The sequence below is a fragment of the Brienomyrus brachyistius genome, chromosome 15 (assembly GCF_023856365.1).
Source record: "Brienomyrus brachyistius isolate T26 chromosome 15, BBRACH_0.4, whole genome shotgun sequence".
NCBI lineage: Eukaryota > Metazoa > Chordata > Actinopteri > Osteoglossiformes > Mormyridae > Brienomyrus > Brienomyrus brachyistius.
In genome coordinates, this window is record NC_064547.1 from 23709927 (window position 1) to 23737401 (window position 27475).

At 38.2% G+C, this 27475-nt stretch overlaps 1 protein-coding gene across 3 annotated transcripts in view; it reads right to left on the minus strand.

Moving 5' to 3' along the window:
* Positions 1 to 1425: 1425 nt before the first annotated feature.
* The window catches only part of negr1 (neuronal growth regulator 1), a 163127-nt gene continuing 137077 nt past the window's right edge, over positions 1426 to 27475 (minus strand). For 2 of the 3 annotated variants that reach the window (XM_048977210.1, XM_048977212.1), the window contains one exon: positions 1426 to 8285. In XM_048977210.1, coding sequence (XP_048833167.1) covers positions 8185 to 8285 — 101 coding nt within the window. In that variant the 3' untranslated portion in view covers positions 1426 to 8184. Of the gene's footprint in view, positions 8286 to 12078; positions 12108 to 27475 lie in introns of those variants that run through there. The other variant, XM_048977213.1, reaches the window with a different exon arrangement.

Consider the following 27475-nt stretch of genomic DNA (forward strand, 5'->3'; position numbering starts at 1 on the left):
ATTTCAGTTAATATATGCCGGTTATCACTACTTTGATTTGTTCCTGAGTAACTTTATATCTGCCCTGCTTTTTGCCAGCCTCCCAGCAGTTCCCCATTGGCAAGTTGAAGAGTATTCAAGGTTCTGTGAAAGGTATCGCCTTTCAGCTGTGAGGAACAATTAAGCATATGGCATCTAGGCTCCTGGACATTTTACTCTTTAGAGTAGCCACTTTAGTAGTGGTAACAGTTTAGTAACAGTGTGTATGTAATGGATACCCAATGAATATCTGGACTATCTAAGCATCCAAGCAGTGCATTAAGCATTAAATACATTAGGTCCATCTTACAGTAAAGTCAAGTGAAATTGTCTATATGGGTTTCAAATATCCACCTGTAAAGAGAGGTCATATAACTCAACACAACAGCTTTATTTTCACTAGAATGAACACTTAATAATGAGAATTTCAAAATAGCCTGTTTAGGAGGGTTTATTGGATTTATTGAAATTGAATCACTGTAGGGCCAGAAATGACCTAAGAAACGTCACTCTGAGTCTCCGATGTCGGGCTGAGAGGCAGGATTCTGTGCGATGCAGACTGGTCATCATTTGCATTATAATTTTAGATCATAATCTAATTTGTATACTTGGATTATACTTTTTTGGTTTTACTAGGCGACCTGAGGACTAAACTATTAAATGGTTACACTAAGCAACTGAAGGATGTGAAAGACTTCTTAGGTCTGAATTTTGGTGACAAATCACTAATGCGTAAATAATCAAAGCTAATACACTATATGTGCCTTTTAAAGCTAATCTTGGTCTGTCTGTGTATTGGATTTGGTGTTTCTAATGGGCCGATGGTATCTGCTTTCTAAACAGATGGCTGAGGAATGAATGAAGGAGACAGTGGCACAGCCATCATCATCTCCTTCCTCGGTTCTCCTTCACCCTTGCTGCCAGTATCCTTTGTTCTTTGTACAATGATGACAATAACTCCTGTCAGCTTTTCACTCTCTGAAGAAATGTGCAAAAAAAAACAAACAGGCTCATGCTATGTGATAGACAACAATACTCCATTTTACTATATGCACTATACGGATTCTGTCATTGCTCACTGATATTATCTGTAACCCTGTCCACTATAATTGCACACCTTTGCACATTTTTTCCCCCATACTTCATATTAAAATGTCACTGTAAATTACACGTTTCTAAGGCAAGGTGAAAATACCCGAGCTCTTGAACTAACGGATGGCCCACATGTACAAAAGATATTGCTGATAAATAAAGTATGAGATTATGGTGACCTGCCTTTTTTTATATGATAATTGCCTTTCAAATATATACATTTAAAGTGTTTTTCATACAAAACTTGGTGTACACATGCTCTCAATAATAAAGGTTCAAGTAGTACATCTGTATGCAAAGTATTTGAAATCAACATTCTACAGTTCCATCATCAACTGCCATTTATTAGTATCAAACCACTGCTACAAAATTACGTTGAACAGAATGAAAATGGACTTGCATACGTGCTATACACAATGTAAGCTTTAAGTAATCCAAAGTACATGAATTTCAATTCATTTTTTCAACAAATATCAATATATATATGTATATATGTATATATATATCAATGCCACTTAAAGCCATTAATGTCATTCCAGTGATCTAGAGCCGATAAATATACAACTATTTCCCTGGGGGCTAAAGGACCTTCATACACATTTGGAGTAAAGATAACCATTTCAGATTTCTCATCACATATAACTTAGCATTATGCTTTTGAATACTAAACAATAATAATAAAAAAAATCCAGCAAATATGTTTTAGTTTATTAGGTGTACCATTCAGTCCGCACAATCACTGCCTTATAAAAAGGTAAAAAAAAAATGTACATATATTAGCATACTGTATATACAGAAAAATAAAATGAAACATTCAGCTCTTTTAAAAAGCCAGTGGAAAGTGATAAAGATATTTAATAACATGTTCCTTACCAATGTAAACACATTCTTTCATGAAAACATAATTACCAGTTCGCACTCACTGTAAAGAATTGCAAGAAAATTACAATGGGGTGCCAGTTACTGTCATCTCTAGTACACAGTCACCCTCTAATGTAACACCCTCTAAATTCCGTTTTAAAACTGGCAACCGCATTCAAAGCCACTTATATGAGCACTACTTCCAATATGACTCTGTAATCAGCTTCGCACAGAAACCAGGATTAGATAGCTCTGTTATACATGTTGAATTATCTAGAACTCTGCATCATTGCCCTGCTAACTTATTTTCCAGCTCACTGAAAATAATAAAAAAGCATGCTGACAAATACTTCATCAGAAGTTTTAAAGTAACATGCTCATTTTGTTTCATTTGTAAATTTTTTTTCTTGCAGATAATGCATTAACTGCAGGGTTATTTCTCTAAATCAAGATTTAGCTACACTGTTTTAGTAACATCTGAGCTCTGAGATAAATATTACTGCTTATTGTGTTGTTTTACTGTCAGAAATTTGCAATAATTCTGGTCATAATGTGAGGAATACAAGCTGAAGGTACAGTGGTAATCCAGGAATATTTGTTTGGTGCTAAGTAATCGAGTTTTGCATGAATTATTCAGTGCTGATCAGAGTCTGAAAGCTTCAGTGAGGAGATGCTTTCCAGGTTCAATAAAATCGTCAAGAAAGACAAAGGCACGGGTAGAATTCAATTAACAAAAGGGTCACAGGAAAAAGAGCTATAAACGGCTTCTTCTTCCGACTTTTTTGTTTTTTGAATCACGTCTCAGTAAGACATGGCGAGAATGTGATGGGAGCCACTGTGTGTTTTTATCGTTGCAGCAGATCATCTCGCACCCTGACAAACTGTCTCACGAGCAGGCGGCCAATCACTTGCAACCAGGCAGAAAATGAATTACTCTTAATATCTAAGGCCCCAGGAGGAAAACCACAGAAACGCTATGTCCACCTAGCTAATTTCCACTAAATTGTCACAATTATCTGTTTCCCAAGACTTCACCTTCTATTTCTGAATCAAATTACTTCTATTTATTTAACTAATGGCCTATTTCATTTCTTCCACCTCCTTCATATCTACCTGTAAACATAACTCCTACATTATTTTTAAATAACTGATTTAAGAATCATAAGGACAGACGTCACCATTCTTATCATCTTTATAAGGTTTTTTTGTATTATTGTACTTTTTAATGCAGCTAACAGCCTTGAAAATTGCGCATTCTATTCAACACAATGGGAGATTTTTGTCTTGCCAATCAAGATGTTCACTAAAGAAACCAATATTGCTCTTTCGGTCATGTGACTGAAATTTACACAGTATGAAAACACATAAGAAATGCATGCATTGCCGAACATCGTTTGCACTCTTGTTCAAAATGTTGTTGCAGATTTAGAGTTAAATATCATTTAAATAAATGACTTTCATTTTTTAATTGTTAATGATTACTAGTTGTTGTTGATCATTTTTAAATGCCATAAAATTGTATTTAGTCTTTATCACTGATCAGTGCCACGCTTGTAATTTTCACATTCCAGAATTATTTAGAACAGTATTGTAATTAAAGGGCTGTGCTTTTTGCCAGAATTTGCCATAGTAACTATATGAATTCTGAGAAAATCATAGATGCTCCACATATTCCACACAACGATGGGTAAAGAAAATGACAGGACAAAATAAAAGATCGGACTAACCAACTCATACCAGGTGGACTGAAACATACATCATACATCTGAAAGACAATTTGTTTTATTAGTGTAATTGACTGATTTTACTGTGAGGGTTTCCATTTACTACATTATATGTACAATACTTGACATATGCAAGAACCTGGCAAAAGTGACATTTTAAAATAGTTGAAAACTTTACCCTGGAATATAGAAAGGGCCTTAACTAATTCAGCAATATTTATATATGAGGCTTGGATATGGTATTTAAATTTAAAGGCACATTCAATACAATACAGTACTTGTTCCCCCAGTGGATTCATTGAAGGCTTTTAATTGATTATTCAAAACAAATCCTTTATGGTCTCTATGAAATATAGACTTTGAATATGAGTAATTAGCGTGATTGTGTGAAGGTAAAGGGACAAATTTGATGTTACTTCCAATACTGTGATGTCAGAACACTGGAAGGAACCATCTGGACTAGCCAAAATGATGTAATGTTAATTGATTTAAACCCCCACCCCCCACCCCCAAACTAAGTCAATAAATGAATAAGTAACTTACTTTCTTTTAAATTTCATAAATGTTTAAGTTTCATAAAGGTGTCTTCCACTTATGTAGTGAGGAACCATTATAGAGCAGAAATCATGTTCCATCAATGAGAAGATAAAAGAATGAAATTATGTTATTGTTGCAGAAGGAAAAAAAAGCATTTGACACTGTTTTCCAGGAGATTGCATTCCTTGGCATATGAGTGGCTATAAGCTGAGGATCCAACGTAAAGGAGACATTTTGGCAAAAGATTATGGTCACGTATATTTGAAAACTCATTTTGCACAACATATAAAAATTATACCATCAACCATAAAAGACCAACATTAAAAACAACTGGAGACATTTAACCTATTTGATGCCATTTATAATTGCAAATCTTCGTGCATTATTTAATGAGATTTCCATCTCATGCTGCCATTTGTTATTATAAATAATTTCAAATGTACTCCTTGTTTAAACACTGCAGTGACAGCTGTTAGTTTAGATTTTAAAAACATACCAGCTTAAGAATACGTACTGCTCCAACAGTAATGCAAAAGATGGAATTGAGATTTTTGCTATTAATTAGTCTGTCAGCAAAGCTGGGGGCGTTTAAAAACAGTAAACTAAATGAAATATGTGGACAATTCATATATAAACCAAAAATTAAGTCTCTAAATGAATCAGGTAGAATAGCTTTTGTGCTTTTAGATGAATTTAGTTCAGTTACAAGAGCCTTAGCCAGATGAGAGAATGATATTCACATCATACTGTACCTACTTTATAGTCAATTCCACACAAAACATTAATGATGACTTACGAATACTTGCAGACGTATTTAGAGTAACAAAGAACTGAATCTAGGATAAACCGATGTATTGCATGTTCCCACCTGTATGTAAGAAGGAAGTAAAGAACGCAGCCTGCTTTCGAATAAATAATGATTCAACCTTCATTTGAGACAAAATAAAATCATACTGTAGGGTACTCACTAGTATTGGTACTCTCCTCTTATTTTAGGGGGAAATCTAACAATAATATACAAGGTAATCTCACATGCAGCACCACCATTATCTCAGCACACCATAATACACACATGTGTAAGAAATAAGTTTGTTAATATTTTCGATAATCACAAAGATTAATCAAAATTGGCTATAAAGACAAAACTCCACTTCGCCAAAATATATAAGCTAATGACTTAACATCAAGTTACTTGGTTCACACCCTTTGAATAAATCTGAATAAATTAACAATTGTATAGAAGACATTTTTATCTATACATTTCACAGGGGTAAGTACAATTATGGCATCTGAAAATGTAAACTGTGCTATACAATACTTCTTAAAATTTTGGGGGGAAAAATTTCTTTATCAAAAAAAAGTGTAACCCTGGAAAAGATCCCTTTTAAACTTTTTCAAATGATTAACCTGGCAGTTAATAGATACATATTTTATAATTCATCTATGTGCTAAGTAAAAAAAAAAAAACAAATAAAAAAAAAAAACTTGAGCATATAGTAGTGGATTTGACATCAGGCAAAATGCAAACAAAACTGGCAGAATCTTCTGCTGAATCAGTGAGTTCTGCTACAGGTTTTACTAATGAGATCAATCTGTAAGCAAGCTGTATATGACACTGAGATAAGACAGGATAAATTTATATGTGCAGCAATTAAAACGTAGTACATGTTAGTGAAAACCAAGAAAAATCTTGTTTTGAATATAAATGCATATAAAAAGCACATGTTCTCGTTGATTGATCAAATATATTGTGCTGTTGGGTAGGCCTGAATCAAAATATTCAGCTGTTTAGGTGACTAACATTGTAACACATGTAAGATATGTAAACAGCTTTGGATTAAATAGTCTAAGCGATGAAACACTAAGATAAAATTAACACATTACCTGAATCTACTCAAGTTTTTAAAACATTACCTGTATTTGCACAGTACGTGAAACAATGTAAGCAAACCGCTTCAAAATTAAGCATCAAATATTGTTCTGTTTTATGTTGACCTACTGTAAAAGCATCTTAATATTAATCGTTCTTCTTAATTTATAAAAAAGGACGGATACCACAGTAAGGAGCACGGCCATCTGCCGTGCTGGTCTTGTGACTTCTTTCTTTGACTGTACTTTCAGAAATCACCCCTGAATTTGAACTGAGAAATAATTATAGCAAAAGTATTTTGGGGGGGTTAGTGGTGATTACAAAAAAGGGAGAGAAACATGTAAAGTTACAATATTGTCATTTAAATATTCATTTTCAAAAGCTGAAGCTGTTAAATCACCTCAAATGACGTAAATTGTGGCCGATACATGAATCATAACAGCAGTTGCCTGTCCGCTCCCATGTAAAACACCAAAATCTGTCTGCTTCAAATTCCTGACTTCATGAGTTTTTGGTTAATATACACAATGGCAAAACTATTATTAATAGTAACAAAGCAAACCTTTGAAAAAAAAAAAACAAAAAACATTTTATCTATTAACCATTTCCCATGATCATGGATTTGTGTAAATACTGTATACAGTTTCGCTTTCTTCATTTCTAGACTGTTAGTTTGGTTTTATTTTGATTTCTAAAGCTCTTGCATCTCACCATGATCAAACCTTTTTTTTCATTTCAACACGTAATCCCTATACACATACTTTTCAAGTTAAGTGAAAATTTTCATATGGCGTATTGTGGTTCTTATTTGAATCTACAGTAACTGACTTTAAGCATTTGAGATGACAAATATCAGCATTTCTCTTTCTTTGATAAGATGACTTGCATCTTTTCATTTCTATGATGATTGTCCATGTCTCAGTTTAGAGCAGAATAGCTAAAGCGGGTCACTTGCGGCAATAATGAACTGAAATTTGTATATTTTGCTGAATGTAATAGCAGAAGTGCAGTGTACCACAGTGGCCAGAAAAAAATTACATTATTAAAAGATAAAGGATACAGGTCAGCGGTATGAATTAGCGATAAAGGCTGTGCACATGGGCACATTCACAGCGCAGAGGGGCTTCACTGTGCAGCCTTTAGCAAAATGTACACTGGGCCATTATCTTCCCTCGGTAAACAAATTAACACTTAATATACTGTATATGTTACTGCTGTCATATGTTTGTGTTTTTTTGAGGCAAACACCGTTTTAATGATTTTGGTATAAATGTGGAATTTGACTTAAATCTAAGCTGAAATGGACTGGAATCTCAGGTATCATAATGAAGAATATATCTCCAAATGCTACATATTGAGCTACCTATGCATATGTTAATAGGCAAAGCCCATCGAGTGCCAGGAATGGATGAAACAGTGCAGTGCTTACACTGCATCTCACAGGGTAATACATGTATGACTAGCAACTGAGTGGCCAAATTAAACGGAATAGTCACACATTAAGGTTACTGGGTGTCAGTTCAGTACCCATTCAGATGCCTTCACTGGGCTGTGTGGTTGAAATACTAAAATCTGCAGCATTGTTTTCCCTCCTCTCTGTCCTTTTTTACTCATTAAGACTTTAATGTGATTCATAATTGTAATCGTTTTGTGCATGTGTGTTGGTGTGGGTTTTTTGGCCTATTTTTAATACTGGCTACGTTGTTCTTTGTATAAGGGACATGCTGCTATTTTTGGCAGACATTTTTTTAACCCATTAACAATAACGATGATGAAAATGTCTATCCATGCGCCCACACCTTTGAGGAAAAAAAAAAGAGCTTTTTGTGTATTAAAGTGGACAATGTCTACTGATTCATCAAGTGGGCAATCGAAAGAAAAAAAAGGCAGAATTTTTCCGTATTTACATAATGAGAAATTCCACAGAAAAACGACCATTCCCACATTATAATGCTGATTATTTCCCACGTTGCGTTTAACAAATCGTACCAGATCATATCCAGTCGCCAGCAATGCCAGAGTATTCGTAAATGCTTTTAGAGGGTTCGTTACAGTCATTATGGATAGTGTGGTTGTCCTCAGCTAGTACGCACTCATGAGGGAGGAGAAAGCCAGGACCAGGTACCAGCAGGACGACAGGGCCTCTGCGCCACCGCTGCTCCCGTAATGCGCCGTGTTCGGTACTGCGGAAGACAAGAGCAACACTGATTATCTGCTTTGAAAAGCCAGGTGCTATTCCTCATGCTGCATGCAGATCATCCACATCATGGTGTTTCAATGCCTGAAGAGAGATGCATAGTAAAAGCATACGATATCCACACAGTTACTAAATCATTTTTTTAAATAGATGATTGATATTCCTTTGTTTTTATGACATAATTTTGCTATTTTCTATCCCAAAAAAAGACCAATATCCACCAAATGCCCACGTGCTCGTCCTATTGTCTTGGCCTTGAGAGTCAAACAATACTGGCCTGAGGGCTGAGTGCAAATGGCTCCGGTTTGATTGGTTTGGCAAAGCAAACAGAGCCTCAGCCAGATGCACAGGAGATGTGTGTTCAGAGCTGGTCTGTTTGCACCCTGACCTTCAGACCAAGAGCTACCAGGGGAAATGCTGGATTAATAAGGGGCAGGCCAAGCTTCCCATGCTGCTACTGTTAGAACCAGTAATTACGTTCGTACCTTGTCGGATCAGCGTGAACGTGGGAATGTCGTATGGAAGTAATAAAAAATTGAAAAAATCACTCCCTTTCTTGACCAAAAAGTCAAGTCAGCCCTTCTTTTTATCCCGTAAAATATGTCGACAATTCCTGGGCCATCCACTCGGGTGGTCAGCATGAGGTCATGAGTGTGCAGGGAGTGGTCAGAGCGTGCATGCACTATCTACATGGTTGTATGTCAGAGAGCGCAGGCCATATAGACTCTGCAGACAATATCCTCGCATCTGATTTTAGAATCTCCTCAGATTCACTTGGAACTAAGAAGACCAAACTGGCATTATAAATGTGGTCATACTGAACACCCCCCCCCCCCATTTTAAAAAAAAACTTAGCACATTAATGGACAGGAAAGAATATCTGATGATGATACACTTCAAACACACTGCAAAGAATCAGACAATTAAATGCACAATATTCCAGTACCTCTGTTTATGATGACTTTTAGATATTTCCTTTATAATTTGACAGCTTATACAGTAGATAGACAGATATTGACATTGAAATATCAAAAAGGTACATTTTATAAAGGAAAGAATAAGTTATACCCTTTTAATCCTGTGACATTACTACTGTCTACAGCGACCCAACTCAGTATAACAAAGCTTTCAATGGTTGCACCCAGAAATGATTTAATGTCTGCTCTGTGTAAAGATGCCTGGGTATAATGAATAACTTTAATATCTGTAAATGTATTGCTTTTCATGATCATGTATACTAGTAAGATTTGAACACTGGTTATAAAATTATGTGATTTTTTTTCCTCAAGCCTGATTGACAGATAAGAAAAGGTCACTGGCTGGGAGGAATTTTTTACAGTTGTGCACTTGCGAGCTCCTTATGGAAGCTGCACTGCGCAGTGTGCTGCAGACCACTCTCCCAGCCTTATTCTGCTTCCACCCGTTGCAGTGGATAATGACACATTTTACTGAGCTGGGGGAGCAAGCACAGTAACCATAGAAACTGATCGTCTTTTACGATGCTTCTGCTGGAGTCAGAGGATGCACTGCGTAACTACTGCAACAAAATTATTCGACCCTTAAGATGCCATTGAGGGGGTTTATCTATAAATTTCACGTCCCTATTAGAAGAAAAATGTATTTACCCTCATGGAAAATTAGTACTGGGCATACAGAATATACAGAAGAACATATCCTCAGTTTTTCAGGTTAGCTGTAAGTCTCGACGTCTTGTGTAACAAGCAGATTTATTTTTAATATATGCCGACCACTACCTAATTAGGTAGCAGAAGGAATTAAGGGAATAGTATATTGCTCAATTATTTACAGCATTTCATTTCGCATTAGCTGTAATATCCCTATATACTCTGTTTATGGCAGTGTGTGGTTATAGCTTGGCATTTTAATTAAATCCATCTGAAGAAACTGCGGACAACTTGGACATTTTAATATGAGGCTCTGATATAAAGGAGAGCTGAACAGCAACACGATGCAGTTCCAAGTTCTGCACTGGATTCTGGTGACACTCAAATAATTGATTTTAATCTCTTACTGTCATTCTTTACAACAGACACTGACAGGCCCCTTTTTAGTTCAGTACTTAATCGTTGTAGCAGCGGAAATTATTTTCAGGGTACAGTACCAGTGTGCCCAGAGAAGTCCTTATCTGCTGCCATTCTCCCCCTCCCTCACTCTCTCCCTCCCTCCCTTATCTCTGTCATTCTTTTGCTCTCCCTGTCTTATATATGGCTGCAAATCTGAATGCTTGAAGTTGATATCTTATATGAATTGTAACCAAAACTAAAAACGCACTGAATGCCAGAATCTAGTCACAAAGCCATCAGGCCTGCAGAATCTCTGTCCCAGGCCATATTGTGGTCACACAACTAGCACCTAAACCTTTCGCCAAATCAAGGTATCCGGCCCTTCATACCAGCTTAACATGGCCAATTTCAGCTAAACCACAATAAACACAGATAATGTGGCCTTACTTACATTAGCATATCATGGTAATAATTAAGTAATTAGGGAGAACTGGTGAGAATTAAGTAATTAATGCTGATAACACATATCATTTCCCAATTGCTAAATACAGTTTTGTGATTGAGTCGACCTTAGTCGAAGTTAAAATCGAGTCCGGGGGGGGGGGGGGGGGGGGGGGCACTCCGAGACGAGACTGTGTCCATTACTGGAGCTGAGTAGCCAAGTCTGAGTCCATAAAAACAGTGAACAAAGTTCAATTCTACAGACTACAGACATTCTACAGACATACTGTAGTCTGTAGACTACAGTATGAACCTGAATTCAAAAACAACGCTAAAGAAATACCTCAAGGATTTACATTTTAAATAATTAATAAATTATAATAATAACTTTATTTAAAATAAATAAAATTATTCATAAGAAATAAATGATTTGTCTAACACAGAAATCAGATAAAAAAAAGACAAAAAAATGAATCAAATGAAAGATGTCACCTTCGCTGAGCTGTGTACAGGCTGCGTATGTGCACAGGCTGCGTATGTGCACAGGCTGCGTATGTGTACAGGCTGCATATGTGTACAGGCTGCATTATGGGCTCAGATGGACTTTGGAAGTTTTTTCGAGTCATGAGTCTAAATCAAATAAATATTCAAATGAGTGCATCACATTACTGAGGCCATTCATATGTGGACATGAGACCAGACCTTAATATCACAACTCTGGCTAAATATTTATTTCTTAAGAATTAGCCTACTTGACATTGAAAGATCTTAACTAATGTTAGCTACAGTATATACATTTTCCCATATATAATAGTTACAATACTGTACTTGCAATCTTGCCATAACAGTGACTTACAATTTACAGGAACGCCTGTCAATAATTAGCGCACAATGTCTCTGGAGTGACCCTAATTCTACCCAAAGGGATCAATACATTTATGAAAAGCCTAAGACCTTGATGAGTTGGCAGTCCAGCCAGGAGAACCATGGACCAGTGTAGACCGGCACGATACACCCTTGCTGGCTTGAAACAGATACAGGAAGCCAGCAGCAATTCTATCACTAAAGACCTAAGGGATAAGCCTTACATGACTATCGTGGAATATGCTGGTGCAATGGCTCAAAGTAGCGAGCCAACCCAAGACATTAGACAATGCAGGGTATTTCAGAGGTGGTTATCCTAAGATCCAATGATCTATGACGTGGCTGTCAGAGTGGGAGATATGAAGCGTGGAATAACCCTGGAGCTGAAGCACATGGGGAGATGTGGGCATTGCAGCAAGATGCAGGCGCGGAAAGTTTCTCTAGAGGTTGAATTCAGCAGAAATGCTATTGCCAAGTAACTGGAAATGGAATAAAGAGGCAGGAGGCAAACATTATTCAGATCAACTGTCAACAACAAGTGGTTTAAACACATATGGACCTTAGGATGAATGCTGGGATGCCCAAACAGCTAGTATATTAATGCGGGTGAAGTATTGACTGTAGCAGTTGAGAGTGACACCAGACTTTATTTAAAACAGCAATATATATAGCAGTAGAAATGGAACTCGTCAGGTTATAATAATAATCTGTCATGTCCTTCCTGCTTGCGTGTTCTGCCAGCTGATCCCATATTAATCCATCCTGCATGGGCCAAACTTCCACAAGGACAAACCAGAAAACTCTCAAGACAGGGGCCAAGAAAGGCAATAAGAGGAAGAGAACAGGCAGTGCTTAATCGGTAAATCAGAAGGTGTCGGAATGCCAAGGGCACATGAGAGCAGAGGGATAACAAGACAGGAGCAGGTCCCAGAAGGTGTACACAACACGGTGCTGAAAACATGCTATGTATTTTTTAAGAATAAATCTAAACTAATAAAGGAAACTGTGCGAAAAATGGTATGTAAAGTAAAATATGGGTCCGTGCAAATATGTCCTGGAACACAGGCAGTCAGAAACAGAGAGGTTCCAGAAAGTGTTCCAGTAGGATCTGGCCAAATTAAAGACCGAGAACAGGGGTTAGCAAAGCAGAAGAACCTGCCTTTTTCTCTTACACATCCCTGGCATGAACTGGTATCTTTCAGATGTGACCCTGTTACAATGCAACTTAAAGTATGTCTTAAACCGAAAAATCACAACTATGCTGGTCTTGCTAACTACCTTAGGGAGATATCAAACGGCCTGACTGTGACATGGCAATCTAAGTTTGCCACAAGATCTTAAACAGCGAACCGACACCGTGGTAATGCACCACATGATGTTATGAGCATGCTGGTACTCGTAGTTTAATTCTCCATGTAACACTTACTGATTCTCACACTTACTGATTCACCCCTCCACTCCATCCATCTGTCCATCCTTTCGTCCTCTAACTAATCATCCAGAGCCTAACCCAGGCAGCACAGAAGCACAAGGCCTCTCTCTTGTATCTTAGCACAACAAATACAAAATAAAGGTGTGATGCTACAACAAACCTTATGCAAACCCAAACTCTACTGATGCGTGAAAAATTGACCGAAGCCCGGCTTCAGTCTGCCAGTGAGCTCCGGCCCCTTCGAGTTTGCTGAGCCATAGATGTCAGAACATCACAAGGAATGATATACCAATCAGCCCAACTGCATGTCTTTGTACTGATGGAGGGGACTGAAGCACATTTTCAAATTTGTGTTAAATCAGGTTTCGGGAAGAATGTTATAGAAAATGCTACAATCATATACAGCATTTAAGAAATGTCCTGTTATGCTATTCCTGAGTTTTGTAAGTTTATCTTCATAGCAAGAAAAAAAAAGAAAATTGAAAAAAAAAAACACTGAAAAAAGTATACAGGTCATTTCTGGTGCTCAGAATCTATCAGAATCTAGAATGACCCACAGTTTAACATCCATTTTTCTCATCATGCATTGAGGCCGAAACATTCATTCATTGGTCACTCTTCTGTGAAACAGATGTTGTTGTTCTGTTACCTTTTAGCACTAATATAAATTAACAAACAGTAACCTGGTAACAAAACAAAATAAATGAAAAAAAAAAACTTTAAAATAAATACTCATTTGCAATTAATTATATTTGAAAAGTGAAATTAACAATTAATTGGCTTCCTTCATTTCCTATGAATTCTGCCGCATTGTAAGATTTTCATTACTTAAGCTGCTTCTCTGTTAAATTAAGATAGATTATATGAAATATTTTTGTACAGGGTTCATTCAGCTCCATATTTTGAAGCATATTTCTTCTGGCAGGTGCCTGCAAGCAGTGAATGGAGTTTCTAATGTGACATACGCTTTGCACATATACCGTGTGATGTTGTCTTTCCCCCAGACAGATCTTCTTTGCTGGTTTTGAGTGAGAAGCTCAGAGCCTGTAATCGTCATTTGGTGACCTTATGTCCTCCATGGAAGGTGGGGTTATGAAGACGCGTCTCTGGATTTGCTAACGCTACCGACAGCACAGCATCTGAATATCGCACTAAAATGCAAGCTTACCAATATGCTTCATTACCAACATTTTGTCATGCCATGTCTTTATCTGCCTATGGAGCTCTACCGGCTATTCTAACCATCTGATACAAATGAAGCATGATCTCTATTTATATTCAGCACTGGATACACAAACTGCTCGAAGGGAGTAAGACAAATCCGACATAAACACCGGCATGCCTTCCAATCTGATTAAAAAGTCAATAACTCGTTCCTGAATCCCCTAGCAGAGGATTTTTAAATGAGGCTGTAATTTGAGAGACCATCTTCGCTGCCACCTTCTGCTTCACCAGGACAAACCTTCTCCCAACATGAGGAACTCACTGCAGTACATGGCTACAAAATTATAGTCATTATATTTATTTAATTTTTAATTAAACCATAATTAAAACTATTAGTAACATTAAATATTAAACTCATATTAAAACTATTAGTAACATTAAACAAAACCAAACTGTAAAAACAAGACTGACCCCTCATATACTGTGTCCTTGCAGGTTATTGAAACTTAACTGTAATATTTCAAATTCTGCCTTGTTCACATTAGTACAAAGACACATCAGTACAGAAAGAGTGGACATTCGGATCACTTTTCCCCTTTAAGGAAAGTAAGTTAGCTACAGAGTTGTGGTACTTAAGTACAAAATATTTAGTTCATTATAATGCGATCCTTGCCATTAAAATTGCAGTCATTCAAATAAAGGCCCAAATCAATTTCCGAATGTTTAGAAAAGGTAAATTAAAACAAAATATTCAATAAATGTAATAAATTGAAAAGAAATGTACCATCTAATTAAAACATTACAGTGAGCCTGGAGAATTCCCAAGTTTATATATCATGGACTAATTCTTCTTAAAGACTCCAACCAATTGTTTCCAATTATAAAGCTTTTTCTGGGACTCTGACAGTTTCCGTTCCAGTTACACCCAGTGCAGCACATGGGAAATAAACAAACTGTAACATTCATTCATGTAACATGTCTACAAACTGTAACATTCATTTATATTTTGTATGATACATTTATAATGTATCTTATCCCTTGTTGAATGAAATGTTTCATTGTCAGAACAAACTAAAGTGTGGCCATTGAAATTAAGCAAGATATTGTTATTCACTCATTACATTTATAATTATTTTACCGTATGACATAAAACTCTCCTGTGATGTTTGGCAGTGTTTAGGCTTGGCTTAATGTTGCCCTGCCTTCTTGCAGGTTTGATTAGCAGTTCCACTGGTAAACGAATCTTGTTTGAGTTTTTCTAAGGCGGTGCAGTAATGGAGTTCTGTGAAAATGGTGACAGTGAGCTGCCTGAGTGTGAACAGCCCTGTGTGTTTATGAATGCTTTGCAATATACTGGTTATTCACACTGAGCTCCACCTTATCACACTCCGTTTTCCTCCAGACCATCTCAAAACAAATTGGATAAATGGTTACTAAAAAGAGAAGCATGGAAACAGAAATAAGTAGGTTTATTAGAATACTCCTCAGACGCTTTGTGCACCTACAGTTCAAACCATTTTATGGTAAATTTGTGCATATGCATCAATTGGTAGAATACTGTGTAAATGTCTTAGGCTGTCAAAGAAAATAATGTTTAAATGATCTTCATGTTGGCGTGAAAGTATGACATTATGTCTGTCAAACTGTGCCTGCATAGCCGTTTTAAAACCTCTCCTAAAGTCATCCCAGTGTTTGCAGCGGCCATCCAATACATCCATGTATGTTTTGGCTCGACCACCAGTATGACATTTTTGGCTAATCGATACCTCATTAAGTTATTTCCCGAATTAACTGAGCTGGTTGTGAAATTAAAGTAAAATATGAAATGCCCGGGTTGCTTCTGAGGGGAAATTTGAGAACTGAAGCTGAGTTCATCTAACTATGCGACAAGATATGTCTACCTACCTACGTACCTACCTGCCTGCCTGCCTACCTACATACTACTAGTACTGCACCAATAAGGACATTTATGGCCAAAACTGATAGCTGATTATTCTGAAAACTAACACTGATACTGATACCAAATGCTTGGGGAGTTATGCTTAAGTTTAAAGGGACAATCCACCTAAGTAAATTAAAAAATACATTAATTACATTGTAAAAATGTGAAAATGTCTGGACTACATCAGCAGTCCCATTGCACTACTACTATTTTATGACTGTATACCGTACATCTTATATATCTAGAATGGACTTGTTTTTCCAGAAACTCTTCATACTCTTCATTGCCTCATCGTAAGGTGAAGTAGATCCTCCTCATGAAATGTTAGCAAAGCAATGTTCGGAAAAGTAAAAAATGAAAACAAAACCGTCATTTCTGCTAACATTGAAATAATTCCTCATAGCACACATTTTCCTGACTGTTTTGTGTGGGTGTGCAAAGCACTATGGGTCACTATTTTAAAGGGAATTATCAGTGGTAAATATCATTTTTAACCTTCGGCCGATGGCTGATCTTTGCTGTATCGGCTGATATTGACGTCCGGTGCATCTCCACTTACTACCCAGATAAATAGCATTAAACATTTTCTTCACTGCATAATATTTTTGCACAGTATTGTACATGCACAAAAATTGAAATAAAACGCAAAAATTATACAGCTATGTGTTTATTTGTTATATAAATACCTGAGTTTATATAAAGAAAATTGCTTCCATACTTGAAAATGTCACATATATGACAGGAATGTCATAACAGACATTTTTCCACTTGATATCTTTAAGATGCAGAGGCCATGCAAATATTCTCCTTCTACGACAGATACTGAATAGTGTCTATAAGATGTTTAAAAATGCACCTGACAGTGTGTTCTACTTTGACATGTATTTGGTTTACAAATAGATGTGATGTATCCTATTAATGGAATTAAAAGAATGTGTCTCGAAAGGGCTGGAAGATTAAAAGGTCATATATGTTTGAAGTATGTGGCTTCCTTTTTCGTTTTTTATAAATTGGGATGCAGCTGAAATGGTTTTGTATTATATTTTGCATGATAATTATGCACACACGTTGTTTATGGAAGATGGATGGACGGACTACATAAAACAGACAAGAAACTGTGACATAGAAATGTCATCACATTGATTTTGCTAGCTAAATCCGCATCACGTTACACGTATTACCAAACGCCTCCCATTTATCACTTTAACGCTATAGCTGCAGAGATCTGCATATGAATAAGACCAAAATGTTTCCCTGAAAAATGTGTTGCACTTAATACATCACAAGTATGCCTTCTGCCAGATATATGTGTGATTAGTCTTTGTCACTATGCACTGTTTTTACTCTTTGTCATTGAGGGTCAGTGTTTATGTTTGTTTACGTCTCTCCCTATTTGGACTTCAGACGCAAGGCATTCGAAAACCTTGCGTTAGCAGTGCTCATCAATCTCAGCACTCAGTATAACATTTGAATTACAGCTGGAACGGCAGATAATCTGCTAGAAAACAAAAAAAAATGTTAATTGCTAGAAAATGAAAACGAACAGCTGAAAGACAAAGATTAAACTGCATTCAGTTGAGTGGCACTGAAGAATAGTAAATACTGAGTATTGTGGTATTTCACACATCCATGCTTTTTTCAGCGTTAAAATGGTCTCTGTTGTATGCAGGATTATTAACCATTCATTAAAATATCAATGAAAGAGATGCTTTAAAATTATCTTAACTGTAGTAGCAAGTAATTCGGCCAATAAAATAAAAAAGTAAACGTAATGTAGGACCACAAATAGTCTGAGAGTGACTGGAGTCGTATGACATTGGTTTTACTACTAGAATAAGAGAATGGACGGCCTGTGACGACCCCGTCACCTAAGTCGCAGATGAAACAAGCTGAAGCTGCCTAGTAGCACTTTAAAGTTGCTGTCGATGCACACTTCCCAAGCAGCTGGAGAGAGATAAGCTACACATTTCAAGAGAAATGGGCAAAACGTCGCTAAGTTAATTTGCGGATGGGAGGAGCCTAATCCGAACACTAAAAGGTTCCTCCTCCCACACGATTCAGGGCCCTGAACTCAAAAAAGAGGGTGATCATAGTAAGTTACTGATCTTTTAATTAGCAAACACTGGCTACTGAGAGCAATTAATTCATACTGAACTGGAAATGGACACAGATTTTTTTGCAACTGAATAATGGAAGTTACTACATTCACAGTAGGATTAAAAATCATAATATTGAACAGAATTAATATTTCTTATATTTCCATCCATTCTGATAAGGGTGACAGCTGGAGCCCAACCTGGAGCCCAGCACAGGGTCATTTATAGATGCAGTTTAGCTTTATTTTAAGACCGCGGGAGGATACTGGACTAGCTGTGGGGAACGTGCATGGGAACATGCAAACTCCATGCACAAAGAGGACAGAGTGGACATTCAAACTCTGCAGTGTGAGGCTTACCGTACCCCCCAGTGAGCCAGAGCGCTAGCCCATTCCCACCCCATTAGCTATTCTACTGATACGCCCTGAAACGGACCGGCTCCCCCACCTAGGGTACCTCCCGCCTTGTGCTTCCCTTGACAGGCTACACGCTCCCCGTGACCCTGGATAAGCCATTGAAAGATTGTTGAAAGATGATCATTTTATTTTATGCCTGACTGTCACCGGCCACATATGTAACTAAACCATCGCTACCGTCACACCGCAACCCTAGACGAGATTTTTATTAGGTACTGATGTTTAGGATCCGGTATAATGGCTTTCCGATTTCGGAATACTTTAATGGTTAATTCCTCGGGCTGTTGGGCGGTTCAGCCGATGTGTCGCATCGTCCTTTTTAATTTCATTGCTAACAGGTTCCTACCATATGTTTGTGTTATATTGTATCTGGGCCCTTTGTGCCTTTCTATCGTATCGGGGAAGTCAGAGAATTTCTTCCATTTTTTATGTTCATTGCCTTGTTGTCGCAGCCCTGAGGATCAACAGGAAAAATAAGAAAAGGGTTTCGGAGTAAGTTATGTCCACTCAAGTGTTTATTTTATATTGCAGTGCTTGGGTGGAGAAAATCTTTTGCCAGAATAATACAAAGCAAATCCAAGAATGTCTGATATATTTGTTTTTTTCTTTAACATAAATGTATTAAATACTAAACTTATGTTTCAAAACAATTGTAAAATGTTTGAAAAACTGACAAGAGTACAAATATTCATATTTCTATAATAGTTACTTTAAAAATAGTGCAAAAAACATTCTGGATAACCATATGCAAACTATTAAACTTCCACTTTATCTTAAAATTGAGAACTGCTTCCTGAAATGATGGGAGTTTATTATAGAAAAACAAATTCATATACTGCTGAATAAAAGCATTCCTAGAACAGAATATGATATTCCCCTGCAGCTGCAATAGTATAACGATTCTCACCTTCAGATGGTGCTCAGAGTGACGGTAATAAAGTAATCTCAACAGGCGTGTAGCTCTCCACAAAGACGACTTCTTTGCTGCATAAAATCCAATAACTATGCTCTTCATCACATTCATCAGATGTGGGCTTACAGCTGGCGCCATGAACATATAGCATTATAGTCCTTTCTAACTACAAAAGCCATTAATGTAAAAGAAAATCCAAATTAGTAGATTTGTAGTAACGCCATGAATTCAGACAATGATTGTACAGTAAGATAATTACAAGCTGAATGCTAAAATACAAGATCGCTACACTCACGATAACTGGGAGTGGTATGCTAATATTGTGCATATGCTTTGACAGAAGGGTGAATACATGCAATTCTTATAGATAAGCGGAAGAAGGACGGAAAAGTGACAAAACTCCATCGAGTCGCAGCGACGATTCCAGGGCTCACACAAAAAGCCTTATTGCTCCAAAATCCTGTCTTTTCTTCTGCTGCCTTATCCTCTCAGGCACACTGACACTATCAGTGTCTGACACCATCGCATAAATAGCACATCCCTGCCAGTGACACATGTACTTTACCTTGATATGAGTGCTGTCGAGCTCCGTGACTTCAGGCAGGAGCTGCTGCCTACCTTTATGTTCAATCTCCTTGCCAGGGGTCCCAATGTCTGGCTTAGAGTAACGGTTTTTTGGCGCCCGTCATAACCATGTTTATTCTCCCATAGCTGGGATGGTGCTTTAAGCATGGGCGATGTCCTTAGCTAATTCTGACTACGGCACGAGGACATAATTGGCTTTGTTACACAGCAGGGGGTAACAGTTTAATTCCGCTACAGTGGGGGTATATGTTTAAGTCCCGGCTCTCACAGGATGGTAAGGCAACTGCGAGATGAGAGTTTCCAGCTGCTAGAAAGCTCCTCAGCTGGCAGTGCAGTCAGGATCTCCAGTATGGTGCACTGTAAAGAATTCAATGGGCCTGGCAGAGGTCAAGCATAAATAATGATTATGGAAATATTAATTCCAAGGAAAAAAAAATCATTAGATTTAAAATCCTTGAAATTTCAATTATGCACTTATACTGTGGCTTTTGCATAAATAACCTTATTCCATACAGTCACCTTTTAGTTTATTGAAAAATTAACTATGTAACAGTACGTTGTGATTATTATTGAAAACATGTGCTCCTCCTGTAAGAATTTTTTAGGAAGTGGTACAATCTGGCAAGAAATGCATTCTAGAACACGACAAAACAACCACTAATCAGCTGGCTTCGAAAACAGCTGCGGCACATCCACACTCAATAGATAATCAGCACTTCTTAAGAAAAAGCACATCTGGGACGTGGGGGAATGCATGGTGGTATATGCTGAGGCCTGCAGCACATTTACATAATCATAACAATTTAAAGGCAAAGACAACTTAGTTTGGTCATGTTTTATATAAAGAAATATCAGGACGTCTTTCATAGCCCACTTATGCATCCCTTAAACCAATCCAGTTTTATTAGTTATTTGTTTCCTTATTTTTAATGACTCATAATTCATAAATCAAGTGATCATTCTTTGCTGCGACTCCCTAATTAGATTACTAATTAGAGGACTGATTGGAGTCCTCACACCTGGGTTGGAACAGCTGACCTAAAGGTTATTCCAAAAACCTGCACACACACACCGGCCCTTTGCGTATAAGACTGGCCACTTTTGTTCTAAACCAACAAAAAGTAATATGTGCAAATTAAGTTAAATATAATAGTGGAAGTGAGGCATTGTGTAACATATAGAAATAAATTATGAATATGTGCTTTATATACTTTTCAAAAAAAGGATATTTGAAGACAAAAGCATAGAAAAAAAATCACAAAGAAGGTCCCTAGCTGAAAGTAACATTTTCCATTTTCTTTCAAACCATCTAGTTGTGCTATGATTAGGTACGTACATCTGTGAGAGATGTCAAGATCTTTCAGTAGCCATCAAAGTCCACGAAAAGCTTCCTCTACTTCAGTGTTGTTGCCAGTAGCTGCTCTGTCTCAAGAGTGTTTTCAGAACTTCAGGCTTTATTGACTATTCATGATTTGGAGAGAGTTCAAAAAAAATTTCCAGATGAAAATTGCTTCCACCTTTCAATTTGATTGAAATCTCTCTCACACACAGGCCCACGCGTCTCTCCTTTTGCTTAGACGTAAAAGGACTTGACACTGTAGAAGACACATGACTGAAGTGGAGTATAAGGAACAGCAGCTACTGTAAGGCTACGCTGTCGCACTGTGTGGGGGCTGACGCACTTTCTTCAAAACAGATTCATGATAAGTGCAGCTATTTCAGGTCGGACAGCCTTTAGGCACTTGTAAATTTTAATTGAATGATTTGTCACTCTGAAAACCGAATTAATCATTTGGAAGTTAGGTGTCACGTCTTTATCAGAAGACAACTTCAGGTTGAGGAATTTATCTCCTTTTTCATTTCAGATCCCACTAGCAAAAAAACATAAATATTTATTTTTTTAAGTTAGCTTTGGTACTTGATGTCAGTTCCTCCTTCTTCGGAAATGCCTCTGCTATAAGCCAGACTGAAAGGAATATGCTCTCGATTTAAAATTTACTTGCTGGTTCTTGCTATACTTCTTCCTATATGACAGGTCCATTCAGAGCAGATTTTCTTTCACTGCAGCAAACACGCCTCTATTTGTAGCAAGAGATAATTATGTGATTTAGCTGCCAACGTGCTCAGTGAAACGTCGAAGCGTCTTCGCTAAGTAGAGGCTTTTCTTGTCAGCTCTCTGCAACCTGTGGGCTCAGACAAAACACCATTGTGTTCTAAACTCCATGAATGCTGCGCAATGTTTTGTAAAAGTGGCAAATAATTGCTTCCTTTGCTAAGATGCATTGTTGTCGTACAATAGACTCTGCCTCTGAGATACCCTAACCAACCACATGTCTTAAACAAGGACAGCCTTGTGTTTAATTTAATTGATATGATAAACACTTCTTTAATAAAATTAAATAAATGAGAGCTAAATTTTCAACTGCCATAGCCTTAAATGAATTACATTTTTTGTATCCCATAATATAACCACCACAATTATAAATGAATGGTTTCCTATAAATCAGTTTCTGGGTTTTTTTTTTAAGTAATAAATGCAAAGTAAGAGAGTCCAGCTCAATAACTGGTTTTCCTTTATTTTCCCATATGGTTTGAATGACAGTTTCATTTCAGCCCTAAAAAAGCTCTGTTATTCATCTCCAACTGCACATCAATCACTAAAATGTCAACATACAAAGAAAAGGACAGACTATGAAAATCTAATCTCACAGTAGGCATGTACAAACCAAGAAATAAACAACTCAAAGAGTAAATATCTCACAGAATTCCCTGCGCTCTGCCTCCAGCACCACATAAGCCGCTTTCACAGCTGCACTAGCCAAGTCTGAGGCGAGTGAACCGGAGGCGGCACTAAGGTGACTCACACATGTGTTGAACCCTGCATGTGGCAATTGGAGTGTTAGTAATGAAATTGTTATTTACACGTCTGGACAAGATTCCCGCTGCACATACTCCACCAAGGTCAGAAATTAGTACTGTAACTAAGTTTTTCCATCGTTAGATATTATCAGCCTGGATCTCAGCTTCCTGCTTGGCATAAAAAAAGAAACAGAGAATGCATAATCATTTCTCCAACATATCAAGTAGAATTCCCCTATTTGTTGTGATTTTAGGCGTTTAATCCTTTTTGAAATACTTGAGACCAGAATCTGGTTCCAAGCACTGCCGCATGTAGATTTTGACATGCTTGTATTTTGTGAGATCTCATTTCTGATTTTTCAGATTGAGCTTTTGTCCCAAGGGTCAAGATTTCAGCTCAATGTAGCTAAATAAGCGAAATAGTCCTTTAGCAGAACCTACTTTCCTCCTTTTCCATTGCTTGAAACTGACGTACAAACAGCTGCTTTTTGCCTCAGGCTGAAAGCGCCTGTGTGAAAACAGAATCGACAGTCCAATTTTGATGTAGATTTGCTTAATTTAGCTCGGGATGCAAGACAGTTTTTTAGGGTTTTAACACTGTAAGAATACAAAAAGTGGGTGTTAAGATTATTAAGCTTAAATTTCAACCCAGCTCCCATAATGTGTCTTCGATATTTTTTTCACCTAACTGGGCACTTTACTGTTGACCAAGAATTTTAATTGAATAAATATTTAATGACACCCGCTCACATCAGAATCATAAATTATGTACTAATGACTTGCGCATGGTTTTGTGGTACATTCTTGTGGAACTCTTGCTCTTGATTTGATAGTCGACCCCAGTGATCATTCCAAACAGCCGCGGAATTTAGGAAGTTGCATTACATGCTATAGCTCGAGTGATACCACTTTACACAAAGACACAAAAGACACATACAGTAAGACTCAGAGTTAGTGCCATGAGCCCAGTGTTTGTATTTCTATATGTATTTGTTGGGGCAGCAAGACTGTCTGTACTTCTGTTCGAATAAAAATGGAATTAGGAGTAACCATCCAGTTTTTGTTTTTATGCAGTAGTTTTCTACTTTTAGGATATTAAAGTGGTAATTCAATAAGTGTTCTTCAATAAACTATTGCTGAGGTTATGAAAACCATAAACCAATATTATATTTAATTGTTCATAATTATCATAATAAGCATGTAAACATCATTGAAGAGAAAAACATTATAACATTCTGATCCTAAATCACATTCAAATGAATAAACTAAACTCTAAACTAAGAAATACCTAAGTGATCACCGGTAAGCCAGCTACCGCCTGCCCAGATTAGAGGACGCTGAACAGATTGTATAAAATGTAAAAAATATTACAAATAAATACCTTTCTCTCTCAAGTATCATACGAAAGAACTAAACCTTAATTACCCCATGACTGAGAGATCTGGGGGAACCCAAATTTTATTCGAAATAAATCCAGATCACACTTGGACACTATGCAAATATCATACGCAACATACACAGCCAGATGTTTCTGTGGTATAATGAAGTATAATTACCAGCATTCCATAACTGTCAAAAGCTTTTATTGACAATTACATTGCATTTATGCGAAGAATCAATATTTGCAGTGTTGACCCTTGTTTTTCAATTCGCCCTGGCTGCTGTCAATCAACCTCTGGGCCAAATCCTAACTTATGGCAGCCCATTCTTGCATAATCAATGGTTGGAGGTTGTCAGAATTTGTGGGATTTTTGTTCACCTTCAGGACTGACCACAAGTTCTGAATGGGATGAAGGTCTGGGGAGTTTCCTGGCCATGGACCCAAAATGTCGATGTTTTGTTCCTTGAGCCACTTAGTTAACACTTTTGCCTTACGGCAAGGTGCTCCATCATGCTGGAAAAGGCATTGTTCATCACCAAACTGTTCTTGTATGGTTGGGAGAAGTTGCTCCTGGAAGATGTTTTGGTACCATTCTTTATTCATGGCTGTGTTCTTAAATAAAATTGTGAGTGAGTCCACTCCATATGCTGAGTAGCAATCATACATGTGAATGTTCTCAGGATGCTTTACTGTTGGCATGAGACAGGGCTGATGGTAGCGCTCAACGTTTCTTCTCTGGACAATCTTTTCTCCAGATGCCCCAAACAATCAGAAAGAGCAGTCCAATCCCTATACCTTTTGCTGAACATCAGTCCGTTCCTGATATTTTTCTTGGAGAGAAGTGGCTTCTTTGCTGCCCTTCTTGACACCAGGCCATCCTTGCCTTACTGTGTCCAGATGCAGTCACACCTACCTGCTGCCATTCCTGAGTAAGCTCTGCACTGGTGGTGCCCTGATCCCACAGCTGAATCAACTTTAGGAGGTGGTCCTGGTGCTTGCTGGACTTTTTTGGCCATGTTGAAACCTTCTTCACAACAACTGAACCTCTGTCTCTGAATGTCTTGATGACCCGATAAATGGTTTATTTAGGTGCAATCTTACTAGAAGCAAAGTTCTTTCCTGCAAGGCCCTTTTTGTGCAAAGCAATGATGACTACACATGTTTCCTTCCAGGTAACCATGGTTAACAGAGGAAGAACAATGATTTCAAACACCACCCTCCTTGTAAAGCACCCAGTCTGCTATTATAACTAAATTAGTATGACAGAGTGATCTCCAGCCTTGTCCTCATCAACACTGTCACCATGTTAACGAGAGAATCACTGAAATTATGACAGCAGGTCCTTTTGTGACATGGCTGCAGTGCAATGGAAATGAGTTTTTAGGATTAAGTTCATTTTCATGGCAAAGAGGGACTTCACATCCATCCATCCAACCATTACTTTCTGCTTGTCCAGTGTAGCAGCTTCAGGAGAGATACCCAGACCTCCCTCTCCCCAGCTACCTCTACCAGCTCTTCGGGGGGGATGCCGAGGCGTTCCCAGGCAAACTGAGAGATATAATCCCTCCAGCATGTCCTGGGTCTGCCCCGGGGCCTCCTCCCTGTAGGACATGCATGGAAAACCTCTCTGGGTAGCCGCCCAGGAGGCATCCGCACCAGGTGTCCAAACCACCTCAACTGGCTCCTTTCGACGTGGAGAAGCAACAGTTCTACTCCGAGATTCTTTTGGATATCCAAACTTCTCACCTTATCTCTAAGGGAGAGCCCAGACACCCTGCGGAGAAACCTCATTTCGGCTGCCTGTATTCACGATCTCATTATTTCGGTCATTAACCATAGATCATGACCATAGGTGAGGGTAGGGATGAAGATAGTCCAATAGATTGAGAGCTTTGCTTTCCGGCTCAGTTCTTTCTTAGCCACGACGAACCGCTCCGATTCATCTGTCCATCTCTCGATCTCGCCTACCCTCACTCGTGAACAAGACCCCGAGATACTTGAACTCCTCCATTTCAGGCAGTACCTCCTCCCTGACCTGAAGTGGGCAATCCACCCATTTTCAGTCTCAGACTTGGAGGTGCTAATCCTCATCCCGCCGCTTCGCACTCGGCTGTGAACCACCCCAGAGCTCGCTGGAGGTCCCCAGCAGATGAAGCCAACAGGACAACATCGTCCGCAAAAAGCAGCGAGGAAATCCTGAGGCCACCAAACTGGACACCCTCAACACCCTGGCTGCGCCTAGACATTATGTCCATAAATATTACAAACAGGACCGATGACAAAGGGCAGCCCTGGTGAAGCCCAACCCGCACTGGGAACACGTCCGACTTATTACCGGCAATGCGGACCAAACCTCTGCTCCCTTCATACAGGGACCGAATCGCCCACAATAGTGGACCCCGAACCTCATACTCCCGAAGCACCCCCCCACAGGGCACCTCGAGGAACCCGGTCGTAAGCCTTTTCCAAGTCTACAATCACATGTAGACTGGATGGGCAAACTCCATGGCCCCCTCCATATCCTCGCAAGGATATATTGCTGGTCCAGTGTTCCATGGCCAGGAAGAAAACCGCATTGTTCCTCCTGAATCTGAGATTCTACTATCGATCTCACCCTCCTCTCCAGTATCCCAGAATAAACTTTCCCAGGAAGGCTAAGAAGTGTGATCACCTTATAGTTGGAACACACCCTCCGGTCCCCTTTCTTAAATAAGGGGACCACCACCCTGGTCTGCCAATCCAGCGGTACTGCCCCTGACTTCCACGCGGTTGAGAAGGCATGTCAGCCATGACAGCCCCACAACATCTAAAGCCTTTAGGTACAATTCTTCTGATCACTCTTCATAACATTCTCCTATGGAGTACATGAAAATTGCCATCATAAAAACTGTGGAAGCAGACTTTGTGAAAATTAATATTTGTGTAATTCTCAAAACTTTTGGCCACGGCTGTACATTAAAAAAAAGACGTTCAATGAACCATTTGCTGTATTTTCTGACACCACTAGATGGTGCTCTCTATTCAAAAAAGGGCTCAAAGCATGCCCAAAGTAATCCAAG